At 38.9% G+C, this 23,885-nt stretch overlaps 1 protein-coding gene across 1 annotated transcript; it reads left to right on the forward strand.

Moving 5' to 3' along the window:
- Positions 1–3,367: 3,367 nt before the first annotated feature.
- LOC141432471 (endoplasmic reticulum chaperone BiP) lies at positions 3,368–10,665 on the forward strand. Its single transcript, XM_074094088.1, has 4 exons — positions 3,368–3,520; positions 3,989–4,130; positions 7,194–8,823; positions 9,392–10,665. Exons 2-4 carry the CDS (start codon positions 4,009–4,011, stop codon positions 9,605–9,607), a joined length of 1,968 nt encoding a protein of 655 aa, XP_073950189.1. The 5' UTR covers positions 3,368–3,520; positions 3,989–4,008; the 3' UTR covers positions 9,608–10,665.
- The last annotated feature ends 13,220 nt before the right edge of the window (positions 10,666–23,885 follow it).

Here is a 23,885-nt window from a genome sequence, read left to right on the forward strand (position 1 = left end):
ACAGTGTTGCATAGTCCCGTTTTGTTCGGAAAAAAGGGAGGACAAAAGTTTCCGAAAGACAAAACTGTCTCAAAAACACAGACATTCATTGCCCCGTAACGCATAATTGCCATAACTAATTTCAGTTAATGCAAAATATTCACAAAATTATTCTAATTATAAATAAACCCGCATAGCTCACCCAAAAACTATGAGGTTTGACATTTCGGAAACCTCACGCTACACTAGCGCCTCTAGCGGCGAATTCATACGCGATAGCCCTCATTCTCTGCCGTCAGCATCAGCACACCGCCTACCAACAGTATCTAGGAGGTACCTCAATGAGCGAGCGCCTCTTTTCCAGCTGCCGTTTTAGCTTGGATGCGTCTCTTGTTGTGGGTAACCGCTTGCTGCACCTCGTCCCGCACGGGGCCGCTGCGCTCCTCTATCTCCTTCTGCTGCCGTGACATCTGCTCTTTTGTCCGTTCTCACGGCGTGGAATACAAACTAGATTTACCCGTATTTTCGCACGCGTTTAAAGATATCATGCATTATCATTATAATCGACCCCAGTCTTTATACTAAAAAAAAATGACAGATGCGTGCTGGGTTTGAACCCACGATCCTCTCCTTGAGAGGCTAGAAAACCACTAGGCCACCACGGCTTTTTAAAAACTTTTATAAAAATTGGCATACGCCAACAGAATGAGGGCTATCGTTTTTTTGTCTCACTAGATGGCGCACTGTTGCGTAAGGTTTTTAAGTATGGCTTTCAAAGTCTGTTATTACGGGCACCGAAAACAAAGTATTTAGATTTAAATCATATTAATACACCTTAAAACCAGTACCATAAAAATTGGGATGCATCACGTGTTGCATAGTCTCCGTTTTGTTCGGAAAAAGGGAGAACAAAGGTTTCCTAAAGACAAAACTGTCTCAAAACACAGACATTCATTGCCCCGGAAAGCATATTTGCCATAATTAGATATTGCAAAATATTCACAAAATTATTCTAATTTTAAATAAACCCGCGTAGCTCACCCAAAAACTATGAGATTTGACATTTCGGAGACCTCACGCTACACTAGCGCCTCTAGTGGCGAATTCATACCCTCATTGTCCCCTTTTGAAATAATGTTCACAAAGTTCACACGGAAAAATTAACGATTTTGAGATGTTTATATACCTTCTTTTAAAATATTATAAATTATAAAGTAAGTATAATTGTTCTCATTCTGATTTTAGATTTTTTTTTTATTAATAAAAATGTTCAAGTCACATGAATGAAAATAAATAATAAAAAGGTCAGATAAATACAGCCAGTCAAATAAATCCCCCGCATCTTACCAGCCGCAAAGTTGTCCAATAGGTACATGCACCGTGGTCCCCTAAGGTTGCCCCGTTCAACCGCGATGGACAACCTTTGCACCAGAAATGACCCAGAGCGTGGGTTAAGGTCTCATTTATTTTTATATTAAATTATCTATTTTGTTCTTAAAAATGACGAGATACATTTTTGATTTACGATTTCAATTAACGCCTAGAAGTATAATTTAGCAATATAACTTTACAACATTTTATGATTTACAACACGCGTTGATTTAAAATTTTAGAGGTTTTTTAATCATTTATTTTTTAATTAAAGACAATACATAATATGATTAACAAATAAGTAGGTATGTTAAATGTATCATTTGATTTCATTTATTTATCAAAAATAAGGATAGGTATATTAAGAATAACATCCTAAATAAAAATGGCATGGTGCCCAAAAGGCTGGCAGCATTCCCTCGATGAATAGCGATTACAATTCGGTGAGAAAGATATACCTATATGGTAATAACTGACTTGTTCAATTTCTCACAAGCTACTTACACTTCGTCATTAGCTACTATAATATAATTTGATAATGATGTTTTAAGTCCATCTGCTATTGTAGGTAGACTACCCACCCACGTCTTAGAATTCAACAAAGTGTAGTAGGCTGTTTCTTTTTTTAACCCTTCCATCTTACTTCCTAAAGCAGGTCTGTTCTAATGGAGCCTTCCCACGCCGTGCTTTTCCTTCTTTACCATAAGGTATACAAGTATATAAGGACCGTTTTGCTAAACAAATCTTTTGCATGGAAGCTTTTTTAACTACGTATTTCAGGTCGAAGACCATTTACAACTAGGTATATACTTACTTAGGTACCTATATACATATAATTATACCGACCGGATTATAAAGTATACAACATAAAAAGAATCGAATATGCATGGGATAAATGATTTATGCTAGTCCTCATGTTACACCGTGTAAGTATATACCGATCATCCTATTTATATTTCTGGACCCTTGTTGTTAATCAGTTTGCTAGAGGCGGCTAAAATTCAATTTCTGAAGTTTAAATAAAGGCCTCCGTACTCCGTAGGTTTCGTTTTATCTCCGATTCTCCTTCTAACTACTAACTTACTAACTCGTGGACCTTTTTAGAATCTCTAGATTACTACAAAATTAATACGCATGTATTTTTCTACTGGCTATCAGTTTACCCGTGCTCTTAATAGTGTCCGTGGTCCTTCACTTTCCATTGGCATAAGACAACTATTGTAAAGATATCTGAAATGTATTTGTTATTTCTTCTCTTGCATTTTTTTTGTATAGTTATCTAAATATTCTTAACATGCTTGAAAAAGGCTTTGAACTTTTAGTTTTATTGACGTAAAATTTAAGGTGATGTTTTTTTTGTTTTTCGAATTCATATGCCTTTGCCGCTGTCAAGTCAGGAGGAGTGAGTGCCTGCCAGAACCAAACCAAAGAAGCTCTCTTACCACAATATTATTTTGATTAGAGTCCAAGATTATGCCTTTTTACTCATCGGAAAAAAAAGAAATGTGGCCAATCTTGCCTGAAGAGGAGACACTACAATTTTTTTTATAGTTCTTTCGCTTTAAATATTCATTTTGACGACTAACCAACCTAAGTACTTTTTCTTTTGTACACAGTCTTCAATGTATAAAATGTATACAACTCTATACAACTTATTGGATTTCGGATTTCCAAAATGGCCCTAGAGAAGTCAAACTATCGTTATTTAATACAACAAAATTAAAAATGTAAACGTGATTTCAAGATATTTTTGTAATATAACAATGAAATTTTTGAAATACATGACTTAAATTTTCGTAATTGTGGAGTGAAATATTGAGAAACTATTGAGTCACAAATTTAAAAAAATACGCCAAAGAAAGTGTAACTTTTCTGTGCCAGTTATAAACGTGGGCCAATGACATTGAGCCAAATAGGAACACTTGGACCAATCATAGCCGAGCATCAAATACGTCATCACTTTGTGGACCAATCGCGTTAGCCCACGATCAACGCCAGCGCTAAATAATAGCGGCGGCGGCGTGTGAAACTTCAGTTCTCTCTAGAAAATCGAATGTAAAAGGTCTAAGCACATAGTTTTCGTAAAAGCAAGTTACTCATTCCAGTGCTGTCGTGGCTGTGAATTACTTAACTGAATTAAAACTTTTACTCTAATCGTCTATTTAAACCGGTAAGTGGCTTTCATTATTTTCTCCTAATTGTGATATTCATCGCTAAAATTCTCGAGCTTGCGATAATTATAACCTGTCTTTGTGGCATTCATTCTTTGGGCTACTTGTCTTTAGAGCCTATTAGTAATACTTTTCAAAGCATTAACAACAGCGTAAATCTTATTGGAATACCTGTTAGTATTTCGATCAGTGACGGGGAAAATAGTCGATGCGCGTGAACTCGGGCCGGCGCAGTGGCCTAGATATCATGCCGTAGGCGTTCCTACGTGTACCGTTATCACGTTTTATCCCGTTAGCATCGCTAAATGTACCGTCTCGACTCTCCCAAAAACCGGTGGTCGCGAAATCAGTGCACCAGTTTGTAGTGACGTGTCTTCCACGTATGCGCTTGCCGGCGCGGCCCATCTGTGTCGAGAGATTCTTCTGGAAGTTTCTAGATTGTTGACGTGTTATTTCGATTGTTTCAGTGTTTTATATAGGTGCAACAATGCGGTGGAGTTTACTAGCGCTAGCTTGTGTCGTGGCGGTCGTGTGCGCCGACGACAAAAAGGAAAAGGATAAAGACATCGGGACTGTCATCGGTATTGACTTGGGAACGACGTACTCATGGTGAGTGCATACTGAATAAAAAATCTAAGAACCAACAGTGACAAAGCTGTAATTGCTTTAATTCATATTCATACTTTTTAGGTTATAATTAACAACAAAATTTTCATCAATTTTGTATGAAAGTGGGTAATGTGTTAAGACAAATCAAGACAGAATTGTTAGAAATGTTGCTAGCCCCTAATTCCAAAATTGCCACATCATATCAGACAAGTTCACTTTATAAGTTCACCGCCATAACCAGACATCTGGTAACCACTAATTGGTATCACATGGAGATGCCATTTAAGTTGTTAAATCTGTGAACCCGGTGCTGCAATGCTGCAGCTTCAATTTACAACCAGTTGAAACAATTGATTTGGGCAAATATAAACTTATGTCACCATCATCATCTCGGCTTAAAGTGATACCTAATAAAATTATCTTTAGGGCATATGCACACTAATTACCGAGTTTAAAAAAATCTGGCGAATTGAGAGCCTCCTTTTTTTTAAGTTAGGTAATGAAGTCTGTCAATAAATGTAATTGCACAAACCAGATTTCATGACAAAAAGTCTGTGCTTGGGAAAAAATATCTGTTTGATTAGTTTTATAAGAGGTCACTAAACCCTTGTGTGTTCAGATGTTCTGCTTGGCTTGGCACTGACCAGTTGGCACGTAACTATGCCACCAAGCAGTTATGATGAGTAGTCAGTCTTGACTTTGATTTGCATCTGTAATTGAAAAACTTTTAGGCACAATAAGTGAATGAATCAGCATTTCCCGAGTTATAATATTTTAAATGCAAATTAGTATGGACTAATAAATGCGGGACAGAGAGTGACATAAGCTACTATTTATCCCGGAAAATGCACAGTTCCCGAGGGAACAGCGGGCGATTACGGAATTCCACACGGGCGAAGCCAAGCTAGTAATAAGTATGTGTGTTATGCTTTGATGCTTAATCAACTGATAATAATTAAATTTGGTATGGAGATAGTTGGTTAACCTGAGAAGGACATTGGAAAGATAGTTTTTATCCTATTATTGATAGTATTATGCCTTCAAAGTAAAATGTCTAAAGGTCTTTACTCTACCCACCGTGCCTTATCATACGATGACCGTAATAGGAACGAGTCAATAACGTAACGTCAAACACATACATGACACGCGACGGCGACGGTTGGTTACAGAGCCTACTAGTGGGCAGTCTCATGCTTTTCGCTACAAATAATATATTTTTGCCTGACACATTGCTCACACTATTACGGTCATGGCAGGATTCTTTGGTCATGTGTTCAGTCTTCGGTCATGGCAGAGTTCTTAAGAAGTTGAATGCCAGGCAAATGGTCTGCTTACCAAAACAAATACCAAGAAAAATATATAAGTGGTTGAATGTCTTGAAGACAAAAACCTTGCCTGTTAATTAAAATCATTTTTGTCTCATAGAAATATGTAATTACCGCGACAGCGATAAATAGACACATATATACCTACAACGTGAAATGCAATAAAATTTTGAATTCGAACAGACAAAGTCTAAAGTTTACACTAATTCCAACAGTTTACAACAGCTTTCATTTCTGTAATATACATTAATTATTAAAAAAAAAGCCCATGACCTTGTGGTAGCAACATTTTTGGGCCACTTGTGTTTATTCTGTAAACAATCGTGACTACTTTAACATTCCTTTATTTGTTTGTTTGCATAGCAAGCAACATTTCCAACTAGACTTAAGGCTACGTTTCCACCAGAGATGTGCGTGGATATTAATGTTGAGAGGGATGTGTGTTTCCATAAATAAACCAATAGAAACGCTTCATTTACCTAGCCTCGCACAGCTCTGGTAGAAACAGCTACAGTACAATCATAAAACAAACATAGATTAACCTACTGTATTCTATGAAGCCATAAGAAAATACACGCATAATTTTTTTTGGTTTCATAAAAAAATGAGTTGAAAAATACCTAAAACAGTTTGGCATGCTAGCATTTGGAAATAATATTTCTGCCAAAAGGCAGTACCTTGCTTTGCGTTCCGCGTCGGATTTCTTGGCTATAATGGACTATTCGAAAGAACTGGTAGGGTCAAATTTAAAATAAAGATCAGGGTTCTTGTACCGCCCAGCAGTCTTATTATTGTTGTAACTGTGTATCCAGTGACAAAATTACATGCAGATTAAAATGTCCGAGTTCACTTTGACTGCATTGGTGTCTTATGGTTTATTGATGTCCCTAATAAATTTAAATACAGCCATTTGTAGGCCTCTTTAGACTAATTTCGGCGTCGCAGAGTCCGTGTGGAATGGAAAAAAAGAAAAATCTAGAAGTAAAACTTAAGCCAAACACACTCGAAGTTTGGAGATTAGCGTGTTTTTTTTATCATGCATTAATTTAATGAGATAAAGCTTACAGAGGAGACTGATAACCCGTGTCAATAGTACTATGATAGTAGTGTATTGATAAAATATATTAATTCAATCATATATAACATAATTGTAATAATATGTTATTAGAAAAATCTTGGCTGACTTATTATTAAATAATGCTTGAACCCTAAGGGGCTGTTTCACCATGCATTGATTAGTGCTAATTGACGGTTAAATGTGATGCCTCCTCTATTTGTTTTGTTCGAATAGACGGAGACTGCATCACATTTAACCGTCAGTTAACACTAATCAATAGATGGTGAAACAGCCCCTAAGCCTTTAAAGATTTAAAGGCGCAATTTACGCTATTGCCACGGGACATCATTATTATCAGTGTTATCGAACGGAAAAACATTTATTAAGCTACCTTAAAAAAATATATAAATTCAGTTTAACCTAATTACAAGGGCGTCGCCAAGGGGAGGCAGGGAGGGGCAGCTGCCCCCCCTAGAGATTCTAAAAAAGTTGCCAAATGTAAAGCAACTAAACCAAACTCCTAAGTACCAAAGTTCATGTTTGTGCTCTCGAAACTACAATTTATACATTTTTATATCACTCTCCATACCAACTTGCAACCTCTGGGCCATTGACTGGCGACGCCCTTGCCGAATTATTTTCCTTAGCTGCTTTGATAATAAAGTTACAATTTTTCTACAGTGTGGGCGTGTACAAGAACGGGCGCGTGGAGATCATCGCCAACGATCAGGGCAACCGCATCACGCCGTCATACGTCGCGTTCACGCAGGACGGCGAGCGGCTGATCGGTGACGCCGCTAAAAACCAGCTGACCACCAACCCCGAGAACACGGTCTTCGACGCCAAACGACTCATCGGCAGAGAATGGACCGACTCAACAGTCCAGCATGACGTCAAATTCTTCCCCTTCAAGGTCGTGGAAAAGAACAGCAAGCCACATGTCTCAGTTATGACCGCGCAGGGCGACAAGATCTTCGCGCCCGAAGAAATCTCCGCCATGGTCCTTACCAAGATGAAGGAGACCGCTGAAGCGTATCTAGGGAAGAAGGTCACCCATGCCGTCGTTACCGTCCCCGCTTACTTCAACGACGCCCAGCGGCAGGCCACCAAGGACGCCGGAGTCATCGCCGGGCTCAACGTCATGCGTATCATCAACGAGCCCACCGCCGCCGCCATCGCCTACGGACTAGACAAACGTGACGGAGAGAAGAACGTGCTGGTATTCGATCTTGGCGGCGGTACCTTCGACGTGTCGCTTCTGACCATCGACAACGGCGTGTTCGAGGTGGTAGCCACCAACGGAGACACCCATCTTGGAGGAGAGGACTTCGACCAGCGCGTGATGGAGCACTTCATCAAACTGTACAAGAAGAAGAAGGGCAAGGACATCAGGAAAGACAACAGGGCCGTTCAGAAACTGCGTCGTGAAGTCGAGAAGGCGAAGCGCGCGCTCTCCTCCAGCCACCAGGTCAAGATCGAGATCGAGTCCTTCTTCGAAGGCGAAGACTTCTCTGAGACCCTCACCAGGGCCAAGTTCGAGGAGCTCAACATGGACCTGTTCAGATCTACCCTGAAACCCGTGCAGAAGGTGTTGGAAGACGCCGACATGAACAAGAAGGACGTCGATGAGATCGTGTTAGTCGGAGGCTCCACCCGTATCCCTAAGGTTCAGCAGTTGGTCAAGGAGTTCTTCAACGGCAAGGAGCCTTCCCGGGGCATCAACCCTGACGAGGCCGTGGCCTACGGAGCGGCAGTGCAAGCCGGCGTCCTTAGCGGTGAACAAGACACAGACGCCATCGTGTTGCTCGACGTAAACCCCCTGACCATGGGTATCGAAACCGTCGGAGGCGTCATGACCAAGCTGATCCCCCGCAACACCGTCATCCCCACGAAGAAGTCCCAAATCTTCTCCACCGCCAGCGATAACCAGCACACCGTGACCATCCAAGTTTACGAGGGTGAACGCCCCATGACCAAGGACAACCATTTACTAGGAAAGTTTGACTTGACCGGTATCCCCCCGGCGCCGCGTGGCATCCCTCAGATTGAGGTCACCTTCGAGATCGACGCTAACGGCATCCTCCAGGTGTCGGCCGAAGACAAGGGCACCGGCAACCGGGAGAAGATTGTCATCACGAACGACCAGAACAGGTTGACGCCGGAAGACATCGAGAGGATGATCAAGGACGCGGAGAAGTTTGCTGATGATGACAAGAAGCTCAAGGAACGTGTGGAAGCGCGAAATGAATTGGAGAGCTACGCGTACTCCATCAAAAACCAGCTCCAGGATAAGGAGAAGCTCGGCGCTAAGGTATGTACAAACTACATATATGTACTAGCTTTATAAGTCACTCTATCTTCTAAAATTAAAAAATACTTTTGTCGGTGGAGTAACCGCCACTCCGCACGGTCTTCGGCCAGCTGTTTTACTCCTGATACGACACGACACCCACTCTTTTCTTCACCTGGTCAAATTAGGTCAATCTTGACCTTCATCTGCTTTGTCTTCTACTTTTCGTTCCAGCAGGTTTAGAAAGATATTGTCGTGTCGTACCAAGAACAGCCTATAGGTAGGTAGGTAGGTAGGGTTATAGGTTATAACTGTATCGGTTGAATTTTTGATTGTTAATTTGCATTATTTTTTCGCCGTATATGCCGTCCAAGAAGTGATGATCAGGATTCGATCACCAGTCGTAGCTATACTTTTGTTTTTTTATTGTATTCAGGTTTCGATTCAATTTAGAAGAAAACACCTTATTCTAAAGATCCATTTGTCTATATATAACTTTTTAAGTATAATATACATTTTAAATGTAACTACCTGAAAGCTTTACTACAAAAAAAACCGAGAATCCACTGACGTGACATTTTGCCAACAGGTGTCCGAAGACGAGAAGTCGAAAATGGAAGAAGCCATCGACGCCGCTATTAAGTGGCTCGAAGATAACCAGGACACTGACGCCGAGGAGTACAAGAAGCAAAAGAAGTCCCTCGAAGACGTCGTGCAGCCAATCATCGCCAAGCTGTACCAGGGCGCGGGTGGAGCGCCGCCGCCCGGCGCCGGCGACGACGATGACTTCAAAGACGAGCTGTAACGTGCTGCGCCCCGCAGAGACCCCGCCCAGAGGATGCTCGGACTCTAAAAGCTGACACGGTTCACTTTAATAACTGTATATTTTAAAATGTCGCGCATACCACTAACAGAATGTAATCTCTACTTGTCACGTTTCCGCTTGGGTACACTATATCTGTCTTGTTTCAGTCGGTATTCAAAGTATTGGATTAAGTTCCGGGTGAGATATGCATTGACTGCTGTATGATTAAAATACATTGGTAATAGACACAAACTAGTTCAATTTTATGTGTAGCTATTTCAAATCTTATAAAGCTTGTGTCAAATTTCTAAGTCTATTTCCACAATGGGATCAACTTGTGATTTGGTACGGACGCGTTAGTACAGTCAGCAAGGAAGGTTAAGTTTATGAAATTTGTTTTAAGATGACGTTTGAAGCTTTTAGAATCCGAGCATGCAGATGTGATCTCCTGCCCGTACAGAGCGATCTGCGTCAATCTGTATCGTAACAGCGTGTAGTGGATATTTATTGTGTGAGTGACGCGCGTGGTCGCGCCATTTCACGCCTGCACTTCCCACCATGTAATCAGAGAGCTGGGCCGATTGCATAACAAAGTACAAGTAGTGAAATTCGCGAATAATATTAGCTTGTATTTTATTATGCGATTGGGCTTTGGTAGACATTTTGTACAAAATTGGCTTATGATGCCTATATAGATGCAGGGTTGACATGCGTTTCTATGGGTGTGTACACGAAAAATCGGGTCGGTATTATCCGGGCCGGTAAATAGTGTCACCCCAGAAGCACATGGGTAGCGTCAACCGACCAAGGCTGTTTTTGTATTTGGACATCATATCCTAAATCGTTTTACAGCTGCACCACGGTGCGGCCTTGTAATTGTAAAGGTCTCTACCCATGACAGTTTTAGGAACGTGCCGGGAACTAAATGCCAAGCGCATACCTCAGATCAAATAAAAAGTAAAGATGGAGCGCGGTGAAACGCCCGGTGAGGCCGGTTTTATAAACATGTGTGCGTAGGCCGGTGTTGCCATAATAATTCTTAGTACCCCGATACTACATATCGTTAGCTTACCGTTGAATAATGTTTTAATAGCGTTTTAATTACTTTCACACTTTGATACCGTACTACAATAAAAAAGTTGATAAACTTTTACAAGAACCAAATAACTACGTTGCGTGTCGCTTTCTCACGTTTTAAGCCGTGTTAATAAGGAATAGAATTAATAAAAAAAGATTATATTACATAGGCGGCTTTTACCCAATACCTAATAGGGCAATATTATAATGGCACGCAAATTGGTGTAGTTTGACCAGCAGTTCGGCGATCTGCATACATTTGACACGCGATATACTTTTCAATATAAATATATATTTTTGCCTGACACGATTCTATTACGGTCATGGTATGATACGGTGTAATGGGTAGTCCTTTATAGTATTTATTGAGCTCGCCCGACATTCCCGTGTCGTGGTTGTACTAAAGCCTGGCCTGAGATACCCAGTCTGGCAATACGTAAGGGGGAGTGCGGCGTAAACGGCATTCCGGCGACTTGGCGCGGGTGTGACCGAGTCCCTGGGCCCGGCGGCAAACTACTCTAGCGATCAAGCCGCCGGGACCCGCGAATGCATTTCTATTCATATTGTGGTTTAATGAAATACGGTTCGCTCGCGTGCGACCCTGGTCGAGATGTCGCGGCGCGAACACCGCCCGGCCGCGAGTGCGTTGCGTGCGTTGGACGCGACCCGCTGTGCGGTTTGCATGCCGACTGCGCAATGTACAGAGGCCTCGTTTAGACGGTGGTGATTATATTGTATTCTATAGTCGCTCAATTTTTTTTTATAAGTTCCTCCATCGGAATAAAAACTAAGGCTTATAAGTGATGTTTAAAGTACAATGAGGGTTTCTTCGGCGTCAGCATGGCGAGGTCAGTTTGGTAACTAACATTTGCGTCGAAAAATAGAATAAGTTCGCGCTGGCATCGTTCATCCACCATTACCTCTCATATTTCGTTTCCTAGAATTTTTTACCGCACGACGGCAAAATAGACACGGGCAAAATTGTCCTCCGAAAAAAAATTGTGTCTCGGTTGTGATTGGTTGAATAGAGCCAATCGCAAGCGAGACTAACGTCAAATGGATCTCGCGACACTAACGCCACCTAGCGATTCGCCTGTGAAGTAACCCTCATTGACGTTGAGCTTGGCGGTAAAGTTTTGGTAGAGTACACCGTTTAAGCGAGACCTAGTTCTTTGCAGTAGTGGCCGAGCGGTAAAATGTTTTAACAAGCAGAATGTCAGTTGCGAGCGTATGGTTATGCCCGGTTTACATTATTCTAGTAAAATCGTTCCAGTAGCATGACACTGCGGCGCTCGATCGATCTTGTGTAACTCGTTTGGATTGTGACCCCGCAATGTATCGCTACAGGCACGATTTTACTGGAACAATGTGAACCAGGCATTAGATTAACCTAACTCAGTCTAGCAAGTTCCATGCGCCCGCGGCGCCCTCAGTGTTTGTATCGTATGTAATATTCGTGAGACTGCATCCTTGTTAGGTATAATTAGCAAGTTAATTATGTAGTAATTAATTTTGATTCGAAGGAGGGAGTTACATAATAAAAACGTTTTTTATGTACTTTTTTGTTTTATTCCCTTTTTAGTGGTAAAAATGTGGGTTGCTACAAACACAGCTCAAAAAGGTTAACACCATAAATTGCGTCTCAGCCTGCGTTTCCACCAAAGATCTGAGAGAATGCGTTGCGATTGCGAAGAATATGTTTTCTGTGAACTAATTGAAACTCTTTGTTTATGTAGTACGTAGTGGAAACAGTTGAAGAAGTGAAGAGTTTCTATTGGTTCATGAAAAAAATATATAACAAAAAATCGAACCGACTGCAAAAAACAAAAACAATTGTCAACTGCTCGTCATCTTTTACAAAGAGATAGTCAAAATCACGCAATTTGACGTGACATTGGCAAAGTGCCTCGCAGCAAACGCCATATCAACAAAAAAAAAAAAAAAGAGATTGCTTGTTCCGATGCAGAGATGTACATTATTGAGGTGTCCTGCCAGTCCTGGTGCTTCATCACCTGTTCCATTTCACCATATGCATTACGATGAGCTAAAATTTCTTAGCAACAGTTAAAGTAATTGAAATTAAACCCGTGAAGTACATGTTATTGAGTAGTCGCTCCTCTGGTCAAATGTGGTCTTCATCATCAGTTCCACTTCACCAAATGATGATTTTCAAGAGGGAACGCACGAGTTATTACTAAATATGTCCAAATTATCATAGGTGGCCCTACAATAAATGATGAGTTCCCTCGATTTCCTTAACATCCAATAATCAGATCCTGATTTAGAGCTTATGGGACCTAATTGAAGGCATTCTTAGACGAACGAAAAAAAATTATTTCAAATCGTTATATCGGACGAATATATTTATTAATCGGATGGATGTTTGTTACTCTTTCATGCAAAAACCACTGAACAGATTTACATGAAATTTGGCGTACAATAATATATACTCTGGATTAACATATAGGCTATTTTTTATCCCGAAATAATGTATGGTTCCCGTGGGATCAAAAAAGTTTTAAACTACATACATACTATAATTCTGTGCGAGCGAAGCCGCGGGCAAAAGCTAGTAAGTAATAGTTTATAGTAAAACTGAAAGTCTTTTTATATATTTATCAATCGAGATCACTTATAGCTACGCGAGCATTAGGTACTTAGCTTTGAAGAGTTCCGTTGGCCGTCTGGATCCTCTTCATCAGGTCCAGTTCACCAAATGATACTCTCTGAATGTGGGTAAATGCTTGACTTAGTGTTAAATGACATACTCGCTATAGGTATGATTATAAAATTTGAGGGTTTGCCCTCGATTTCCCTAAGATCCTATCATCAGATCCTGACTTGGTGACAATGGGACCACATCGGAAGTATGCTCTTTAGAACAAAAAAAAATTGAAAATAGGTCTACAAATGACGGAGTTATCATAGAACATACATGAAAAAATACATAAAGTCGAACATAGAATCTCCTCCGGGTGGGAGCAGAATTTAGATACTAAACCGATTGTCTCTTACAGTGTGGAGGTGGAGGAAATGCATGAACACACATTTCTTGCGTTAACGTAGCTATCATAAGGTATGCCCGCAGCAGCCTAAAACAAAGCTTTTTTTTATTATTAACCGGATCGGCCCTGTAACAGGAGCAATAAATTAAACCACAGCTTCCGCTCTTCATCTTGAGCTAATTTAGTTCTACTTACAACTTTTGAAAATAACTTATATTGTGATTTTTATCATAGACGCCCCTCAACCCAGCCCCAAAAATACTCACCAATTTATTTTAGTACCTATTTAGTATAAGGTTATCAGAAAAACACTATTTGGACATTTATAATTTTGCATAAAAATAAAAAGAGATATTTAAGAGGCTGGCCAATGTGAAGAATGTGCTTGCTTCTAATGCTTAGCGCCTGTTGCAAATACTTATGAAACTTTGCTAATATAAATGAGTCAGGCGATTTTAATGAACTTGCTACTCGTATTATTTGGTGGTCAGTGACTTCGCAGAATAAATTATATTAGTAAAGTTTATGGCCGATGTTCTTAATAAATGACAAAAATAATGATAGGTGAGTATCTATCTATTTCAATGAGGGCTATCGTTTTTTGTCTCACTAGATGGCGCACTGTTGCGTGAGGTTTTTAAGTGTGGCTTTCAGTCTGTTATTACGGGCGTTAAAACAAAGTTTAGATTAAAATCATATTTAAAACACCTTAAAACCGTACCATAAAAATATCCAGCAACCATAGTGTTGCTAAGTCCCGTTTTGTTCGGAATAAAAGGGAGGACTAAAGTTTCCGAAAGACAAAACTGTCTCAAAACACAGACGTTCATTGGCATGTAACGCATAATTGCCATAATTAATTTCAGGTTATGCAAAATATTCACAAAAAAAATTCTTATTATAAATAAACCCGCGTAGCTCACCCAAACACTATGAGATTTGACATTTCGGAGACCTCACGCTACACTAGCGCCTCTAGCGGCGAATTCATTCGCGATAGACCTCATTATGCCCAATGTTCATAAAAAAGAACAACTCCAAAACTAGCTCATTCTATTGTAAGTACCGACACCCTAAAAACAATATTAAAAATGATAATTTCCTTTAACACCTCCAAGAAAGTTGTCTTGGGCAGAAACTAAGTACAAAAATAAAAATGTGTTGTGAACACACTGGGCAGAATCCGGAAGGTCGTTTAAACATGCGCGTGGGCAGGACGAGCGAGGATATGTTACGGACTAGATAAGTGATAAACTCCTAGAACACACATTTCTTTCATAAACGTAGTTACCATTACGTTGCGGGTGAGCAATTCTTGCAAAGTCAGGCCTGATTCAATCAATTATTTTACCTGGGAGACGCAAATCATACTTTTTGAGCATCTGATCATTCCGATTATGTGGAAACCTTACTATTGCTTGCTCAAAATATAAGGTATTGACTAATATTTTGTTTGGGCAGGCCAGAGGTTCCATCTCATCCTCTTCCCAATAATCCACCATGGGGGGGCGGCATGTTGGCAAATCTAAGCCATATTTTTTGAAAATCGGTGAATGATCTGGCACCGACAAAGGTATCCATTGAGAGCACATTTCCTTTTCCCCTCTTATCATACTTAACCTGTTTTTCAGTTGGTTCTCCCAACGCGCATGTCCGTAGTCTGAACTTATTCTGTACTTTATTTTATACTGTTGACGCATTTTCAGCTCACATAGTATTGCCGCCTCTTCAATGTCATCGTAGTCTAGGTTTGCATATTTTAGCCAGTTTCGTTTAAATTTATCAGTAAAGTGATAACGTTTGTGGCTTTCACTCCTCAACCTTTCATGTTCATCACAGTAACCGATACCCTCTGCTAAATTTTTGCACATATAGTTGTTGTAAATATATGCCTTACATTGTTTTATATACTTTGGCTTAATGTAGTGAGCCCAATTATTGAGTATTGTAGTAAGTCTTTGTTTAGTTAATAATCGTAATTGTTTATTAACGGTAAGACGAATTAAAAATATAATACACAATAGCACTACGGCAATAAGAAAACCGTATATGAAATGGTAGATTTCAAACATTTTGAGGTGCTATCAGTACCTACGTTGCGTGTTGTTGGAAATGAATGGTTTCAAAGTAGGTACCTAACGCTCTTTCACATTCGACATAGACATTATTAGATTGCATTTTGAGCGCTGATCTGTTAGTTAATTAAAAGAACTTGGGTACAGTTGATACAATTAGAAAACTGAATATAAGCTTGTTAGAGCCTAAAAAATGTCTTCGAGACTGGCCGCATTACCTCTCTGAACTATTATTCCTAATCTTTGCGAGATAAATCTTTTAGAAAAAGTTTAGTGGCTTCTGACCATGGTCCCATTGTCTCAAAAGCAAGCGCCGCAAACTCATGCTAGATTGTTAAAGCTGAGTATTTGCGGCGCTTGTTTATGTGAGCCTGCTCAGCAACCACCTCAGCCCTGAGCGCAGTCTATAAAAAAAAACCCAGCCAAGAGCGTGTCGGACACGCCCAAGATAGGGTTCCGTATCCGTAGCCATTACGAAAAAATCAAGTAATATGTTTCTAAGGATTTCTTATTGTGTCTATACGGAATCTTCCAAGTATAAGTACGTATGTTTCATACCTTAGGCTGCTATTTACTCTTAAACTACTAATAATTCTCAAGCAATCTTATAGCCACTATAATTTTCCTTGTAAGTTTGATACATTTAATACCATTATAAATTTTTTCAAATTTTTCCACCCAACAGTTACAACTGTAGCATAAAATACTATTATATAAGTACCGGGTGTGGCCTGTAATATGAGCAAATAATTAAAACATACATCATACTTGTCAAAATGAATAACATTAGTTCAGCGACTTTTAAAAATAATTAGTTTTTTCATTTTTATTACACAAGTTTATTTCGAAGATGCAATGTAAAGCAAAATGCTTGATGTTTGTAGCGTGACAAGCGACGTCAGTTGTATTCTATGATGGCGTATTCATAGTAGTATTTAATTCGTATGAAAAAAAGAAAATCAAAAGACTCCATTATTTTTTAAAGTCGTCGATCAAATGTTGTTCAGTTTAACGAGTACGATATATGTTTTAACTAGTGTTTACCCGTGGCTTCGCACACGTAAATCATTAGATCCAGCAACTGAATTGAAATTTCGTAATTTTTGAAAATTCCCGTGGCAATTCCCGAATATTAAATCGTGGTTTTCGTTGACATCCTATGTTTTAATACAGGTTATAAACTAACTTTTTGCCAAATTTCATCTAAATCCGTCCAGCCGTTTCAGCGTGAAGAAGTAACAAACATACTCACTCACAAACTTTCACATTTATAATATTAGTAGGATTATTTTGTTCGTATTACAGGCCACACCCGGTATGATTTTGTATACTTAACACTGTGTTTTATATTTATATTTCTTTGTATTGTGTGTGTCGAATTAAAGTTTTTCATTTAATTATTATTAAGACATGAAGAAATCATGCTGTCCGTATTAACAAGTAATATTTTTCTAAGGATTTTGTATTGTGTAACAGAATTTTCAAAGTTTAGGTATGTTTTATAACTTAGGCTGCTATTTACTCTTTAACTACTAATAATAATAATTCTCAATTTAACTTAGCCGCTATAGTTTTCTTTGTAAGATTGATATATCTGAAGGAAATGCGTATATTGCAGATGTCAGGCCGCAGGGATGCATTTGGCGTTATTTGTCTACGAAACATTCCACACAGAGAGGCCGTGTGTTTATGTGTCAACCTGGTTCCTAATGAAAGACAAGTTACACACATGGAACACAAGAGGCAAGCTAACTAACAATCAGTGCCGTATCTACCTCGGACTCTGACTTACAAACTAACTATAAATGACAAATCAGCAGTACCACTACCATGAGTTTACAGCGACCCTACTCGATAGCGACGTCGTAAATTATTTGTAGAGGCGCTGTACAATTCGCCATACAAATAATTTACGCCGTCGCTATCGAGTACGGTCACTGTAAACTCATGGTAGTGGTACTGGGCTATTACGAAACTCGAAGTTCGTATCGTACCGTCCCTCTCGCTCTCGTATTAAATAGTATAAGTGTCTGAGGGACCGCACGACACGAACTTCCAGTTTCGTAGTAGCCCTGCTGGTGTACGTCAAATTCGGAAAACGAAAAATATAGAACAAACAATTTTAAATAGTTTAGTTGGGGCCCTAGTTTATTTTTTGCCCCAGGGCCTTTGGTTACATAGCTAGTAGGCCACTGTTGACAACCTACTACCTAGGGCTATGTAATTTAATGACTATATGACTGAGTAGGGGCACGGCATAAAATGGTCAAAATTGGCGTGACACACTTTACAGATGACTCCTATTTATTTATGTAGGAGGCGTAGAATTGATCTGTTCAGCTAGGGCACAATCAATTCCATCGGTTTCACTTTGAGCGTGAAAATTGATGCGATAATTGACTTACGCGAGACGAAATTTTCCAATAGAGACACAATGCAAACACGTGCCAGACGGTCGTACTAACACAAACACCGAACGACATCTTTACGTTAGTTTATTTATAACCACTAGTTATTTGACTTGACTGAATTAGATTCTCTGTCTATTTTGAACTAAATACTTACCCAATATGTGGCATTTCCACTTATTTTCGACGGGTCTGGTCTAAAACTCCTTCGCCAGAGATAATAGGCTTTTAAAATTTCGTTTTAATAATAATAAACAAGCATTTTTCCGCTGACTCCACATTTGGTTGACTGTCCTGTTGTGGACCTTCTTGCATTTTCATCCAAATTCATATTATTCGTACCATATTATATAGGTACTTATAAGTAAGTATACCATAAGTACCAGATTATTTTAATGGGATGGAGTATTCGGAACTGACAACTTATTGGGAAGGATTTTAATAAAATTTAGTATAATCTTGACACCAGGAGGAAGCGAGAAGGAGAACAGCTGTTATTCCCACCGACGATTCCGCGCGTTCATCATTTTCATACGTTTCATCGCTGTTAATTGTCGGCTTTCTTCATTACAAGCTTTTATTTAGATTCACCTGTCCCGTTGTCTGTCTGCCTGTAATCAAATCTTGCAAGTTAAATTCGACAAACTTCCAGTAGTTGGATTGACTTGAAGTTTGGTATACTTAATTAAGTATACTGTACTTGTACTTATATTGTCACCCAAATTAAATTTGCATACTTACCATACCAAATTTCAAGTCGATGCCCATTAACCGTTGAAGAGTTCCGTCCTGTGGAGACGATCGAGGTTATTTTGTCACGCAATTTACATACTTAAGTATATATATATATATATCGTCCCCTTACAACCAGAATCGCTTATCTGCATGAAATGTAGTTTCGAGAAAAACGCATTTAAAGGTTTGCATGCTCTAAAAACCTATAAAAGCTAGTTATACTAAAAGCATCTCTGTGTTTCTATTTAGATAATTTATCCCTTAATAGGATAGCGCTGTTATTTACTCTATACTCGCGCCGAGTAGGTTAAAATAGGGCTTTTCTTCAAAAGGTACTGCAGATAAGCGATTTTGCCTGTAGACACGTTTTTTTTTATCTTCTAAACTAGCAAGTTTATGCAGATATATCGGATAAATTATCATTCTAAGTCCATAATTAAAGCATTTTTCGCTACATGTTTTATACAATTTAAGTTTTTAGTTAAGTCTCAGCGCAAATAAGAGGCTGTAGACAAATCGGAATTTACCTCCTAAGCGCGCTTAAAAGTGCAAAATATTTCTAAGATGTTTTGACTCTAGGCTTTTTATCTGTTTTTCTAGCTTATATGCAATGTAGCATTATTCTGTTTTGTTTTTATCATTCAAAGACATATATCTTGTATTTTTCGAAAGAGTTCCATCGATCTATTTAACAAATAGGTACCAAATAGCCCAAAAAAAAAAAAACTAGCGAGCTAAAGTCTTAAATATAGTGCTGCTTAATACATTTAATTATAGAACTTTTGATTACATGCATACAACAAAAAACATATTTTATTCAAACATTTTAATAAAAAGGCACTTAGCGTCTCAAGGCTCAAAGTAACCACTGAAACAGTGATGAAAAACCGGCCAAGAGCGTGTCGGACACGCCCAAAATAGGGTTCCGTAGCCATTACGAAAAAATTAAGTAATATTTTTCTAAGGACTTCGTATTTTATACGGAATCTTCCAAGTTTAGGTATATTTTATATCTTAGGCTGCTATTTACTCATTAACTACTAATAATTCTCAAGCAAACTTGGCCGCTATAGTTTTCCTTGAAAGTTTGATATACTTATTACCATCCTGAATTTTTTAAAATTTTTCCACTAACCGGTTTAGATTTTAGATTGGGGGGGGGACGCTCGATTTTAATGGAAATTTGCACTTTAAAGTTGAATATTTCGCAAACACATCACTGAATCGAAAAATCGTCTTAGCAAACCCCTAATGGTTTTAAAAGACCTATCCAACGATATCCCACACTATAGGGTTGGATGAGAAAAAAAAAATCACCCCTACTTTACGTCTATGGGAGGTAACCAAAAAAATTTTTTTTTAAATTTAAAATTGTACTATTTTGTCGGCATAGTTTACTTGTATATCCGTGCAAAATTACAGCTTTCTAGCATTGGTAGTCCCTGAGCAAAGCCGCGGACGGACGGACAGACAGACAGACATACAGACAGTCAGACAGACAGACAGACAGACATGGCGAAACTATAAGGGTTCCGTTTTTGCCATTTTGGCTCCGGAACCCTAAAAAAGAACCGTAATGGTATTAACCATCAGTCTTCTTCTGCATCAAAACGATAAATAAACAGCATGGATATTCAGGTTTCGATGAACTAAATAGAAACACATAGGTATAACCAGATCCAGCAGACCGTCGAAATGAACCGCGAGTGTCATTTAGATACCTACCTACTATTTACTACTTCGTATCGTAGGTACGTCGTATCAATGAATAGCTTATCACGGCATAAAACATTTACGTAGTCACACATTTTCATTGTTCTTGGCTTAATATTTGTATAGGTAATATTTTTATCAATTACGACATATCGTCTGACTTTTTGAGTTTTGATACCAGGCCTGTAACTTTGCAAACCAACCGTCGAACAAGACAAGGCAACAGAAAATCGAATCCGAACTCTGTTGAACCTCTTTCAGTAGAGGAATTTAAACTACCTGCATTAAAAAGTTATACACTAATCCACTGCCAATAAGCGCAGCTAAAAAAAAAAGATTTAATGACTTTTTACAAAAAAAATGTTATACCAGAGGAATACCATGGCTGGTTGCACTGGCCTGTGATGAAGACGTTATTGAGCGTGTGCCGGACGTAGTCGTAGCTGAGACAAGCAGTGATGAAAAATAACTGAAAGATATCCTGATCTGGAGTAGGGTCCTGGTATTGAGGAGCAGTATAAAAACACGTCCGTCCACTATTGCGTTTATTTCAAAGAGAAAGAAACAAACTACCTCATACATTACAATAACCTTAATGGTAATAATCATCAGTCTTCTTCTTCATCACTGCTTGTCTCAGCTGTGGCTACTCAAACCAGCCATGGATAATAAATATTACCTATACAAATATAAGCCAAGAACAATGTAAATGTGTGACATTAATATTGAAGTCGTAAAAACAGTTGGTAACTTCTGATGCAAGGGAAGTATAAGTATGACGGACTGGCCTTGTACCTACATAGTAGTCGGACCTTCAAACTTAATGAAATTGTATTGTGATAAATGATGGAACGTATAATTAATTACAAAACTAAGCCAATTTCTGATAATTTAAACACAGAATAAAGATAACCGGTTCTTTAGGTATTTACTTTTTGGTGCAAAATCTTGTCACAAACTATTTTTAACAATTTTGTTAGCAGAGGCCGACGGTCGTACCATTACTTCGAGTTCCATACACTAAATACTTGTGTAGGCGGATTGCTCTGAAGTTTTCTTGTGACAGCGCCATCTGTTTTAGAATGAGGGAACTAGCGTGACAAACTGCTTTATCGACCGGACGATAAAGCGGGAACCGCTTTCAAATTCAAAAGTTATAACGTGTTGACGGACTTGCCTTATGTAGATGGTCTTGCCTACATGCAGTCACCTTTGTAATTCTAACTACTTGCGTTAAGGTGTGCAACTTTTTGATCTTCCCTTTGATTAATAATTGAATCCAAATAACAATATTAGATTGTAACTAGTTTTAAGCAAAATAATTAATTGAGATCTCTTCAGCTGTAATTAATCCTATGTTAAATTGCTTTGAAGGAAGTATTAATAACTAGCTTTTACCCGCGGCTTCGCTCCCGTGGACCATAAATATTTCAAAGAAGCAAGCAATCAAGCAAGCAAGCAATCAAGCAAGAAAGCAAGCAAGCATGTAAGTGAGCATGTTAGCAAGCATAATTGTGCATGCATTCGAAGCTGCATTCAAGCATGCAAGCAAGCATTCATTCAAGACTGCATTCAAGCGTGCAAGCAAGCATGCATTCAAGGCTGCATTCAACCATGCAAGCAAGCATGCAGGCAAGCAAGCAAGCATGCAAGTGAGCATGTAAGTAAGCATATAATTATGCAAGGAATAGTGCAAGCAAGCATGCAAGCAAGCATGCAAGCAAGCATGCAAGCAAGCATGCAAGCAAGCATGCAAGCAAGCATGCAAGCAAGCATGCAAGCAAGCATGCAAGCAAGCATGCAAGTAAGCATGCAAGCCAGTATGCAAGCAAGCATGCAAGCAAGCATGCAAGCAAGCATGCAAGCAAGCATGCAAGCAAGAATGCAAGCAAGCATGAATGCTTGCTTCAAGCGTGGAAGCAATCATGTAAGCAAGCATGTAAGCAAGCATGTGATTATGCAAAAAATGGTGCATGCAAGCAAGCAAGCATGCCAGCGAGCATGCAATGCATGCGCAAGTGAGCATGTAAATTTTCAAGCAAGCATGCAGGCAAGCATGCAAGCCATAATTCAAGCAAGCATGCTTTTTAACACATTAGGTATTTAAACAACGTTTGTGTGATGTGCATTCATAGTTCTATGTAGAGAGTCAGCTCGGCAGTTAGAATGCAAAATAAACTTTTGGTCATCCCTTGGGAATGGCATTTTTTTTCGGGGTAAAAAATATCCTATTATTTATTCTGGACTCTTAATATAACGTATGCAAAATTTCATAGGAATCGGTGCAGTAGTTACGGCGTGAAAGCGTAACAAATAAACAAACTCAGTTTCCCCTTTAAAATAGTATATATATATATGTATATATATATATACACACTACTCTGGTGGAAACAAAACCCCCCTCCATCTCGTATTAAATAACATAAGCGTCAGCGGGATGGCAAGACACGAATTTCGAATTTTTCACTTCGTAGTATATATAGTATAGGGCCAGTTACCAGTTACGTAAGCCAGTTACGCAGAAATAATCTGAAAATGTCGGATGCAGGGCGCAATGTAAGGTTATTGACAAACACCGCCGGAATCCTTTTCACGTCTTCTTGGAATATATGATTTCTGACTTGCTCGTACTACAGCAAGAAGCAGATAAAAAGGCCAACACACAAGGTGGATACTCTCTACAGTAATATTATGTGCGGCACTGTGAACGAGACGAAAAATGTTAATTAAATATTATATCCTATTTAGTGCTGTAATGGCGATGATGGTAAGTTTGTCAATCTCCTCTCATGGGTAAAAAAATTAGTCCGTCAGTTAGATTGACGGAAAATTTTGAACACGTATTTTTTCTTTTGTCAATCAAACAATAAAATTCAAAGATGAAGCGCGTCTGACCGCTATAAATATACAGGTTGATTGGTTATTGAATACATTCCTTTATAGGGTGTGTAGTACAACTTATTTGCAGCAAAAAATGACATGTGGCACCTTGTCCGAAAATTATTAGTTTCCGAGATATTGGAGATTTTAAGATTTTTCCCAAAACTGCTGAAAAAGGTGAAGAAAAAATTTGTAAGAAATTAAAATTACATTAAGTACTTAGTTTTTTTTCCGATGCCTGAAATGTCCACAATTTGTATTTAATGGTAAATAACTAAAAACAACACAAAATTTCATGTTAATCAGCAAAACCGTCTGAAAAAGGACCAAAAAAGTTGTTGTGGTACAGTCAAGGGCAAAGATATCGACACGGCCAAAGTTGCAA

This window comes from Choristoneura fumiferana, chromosome Z, assembly GCF_025370935.1.
Source record: "Choristoneura fumiferana chromosome Z, NRCan_CFum_1, whole genome shotgun sequence".
NCBI lineage: Eukaryota > Metazoa > Arthropoda > Insecta > Lepidoptera > Tortricidae > Choristoneura > Choristoneura fumiferana.

Excerpts from the sequence above, each read along its gene's own strand:
- LOC141432471 (XM_074094088.1), top strand. The coding sequence starts at position 4,009 with ATGCGGTGGAGTTTACTAGCGCTAGCTTGTGTCGTGGCGGTCGTGTGC. Across the intron at positions 4,131-7,193 it reads TTGGGAACGACGTACTCATG|TGTGGGCGTGTACAAGAACG; the intron begins GTGAGTGCATAC and ends ATTTTTCTACAG. Across the intron at positions 8,824-9,391 it reads AGGAGAAGCTCGGCGCTAAG|GTGTCCGAAGACGAGAAGTC; the intron begins GTATGTACAAAC and ends TTTTGCCAACAG.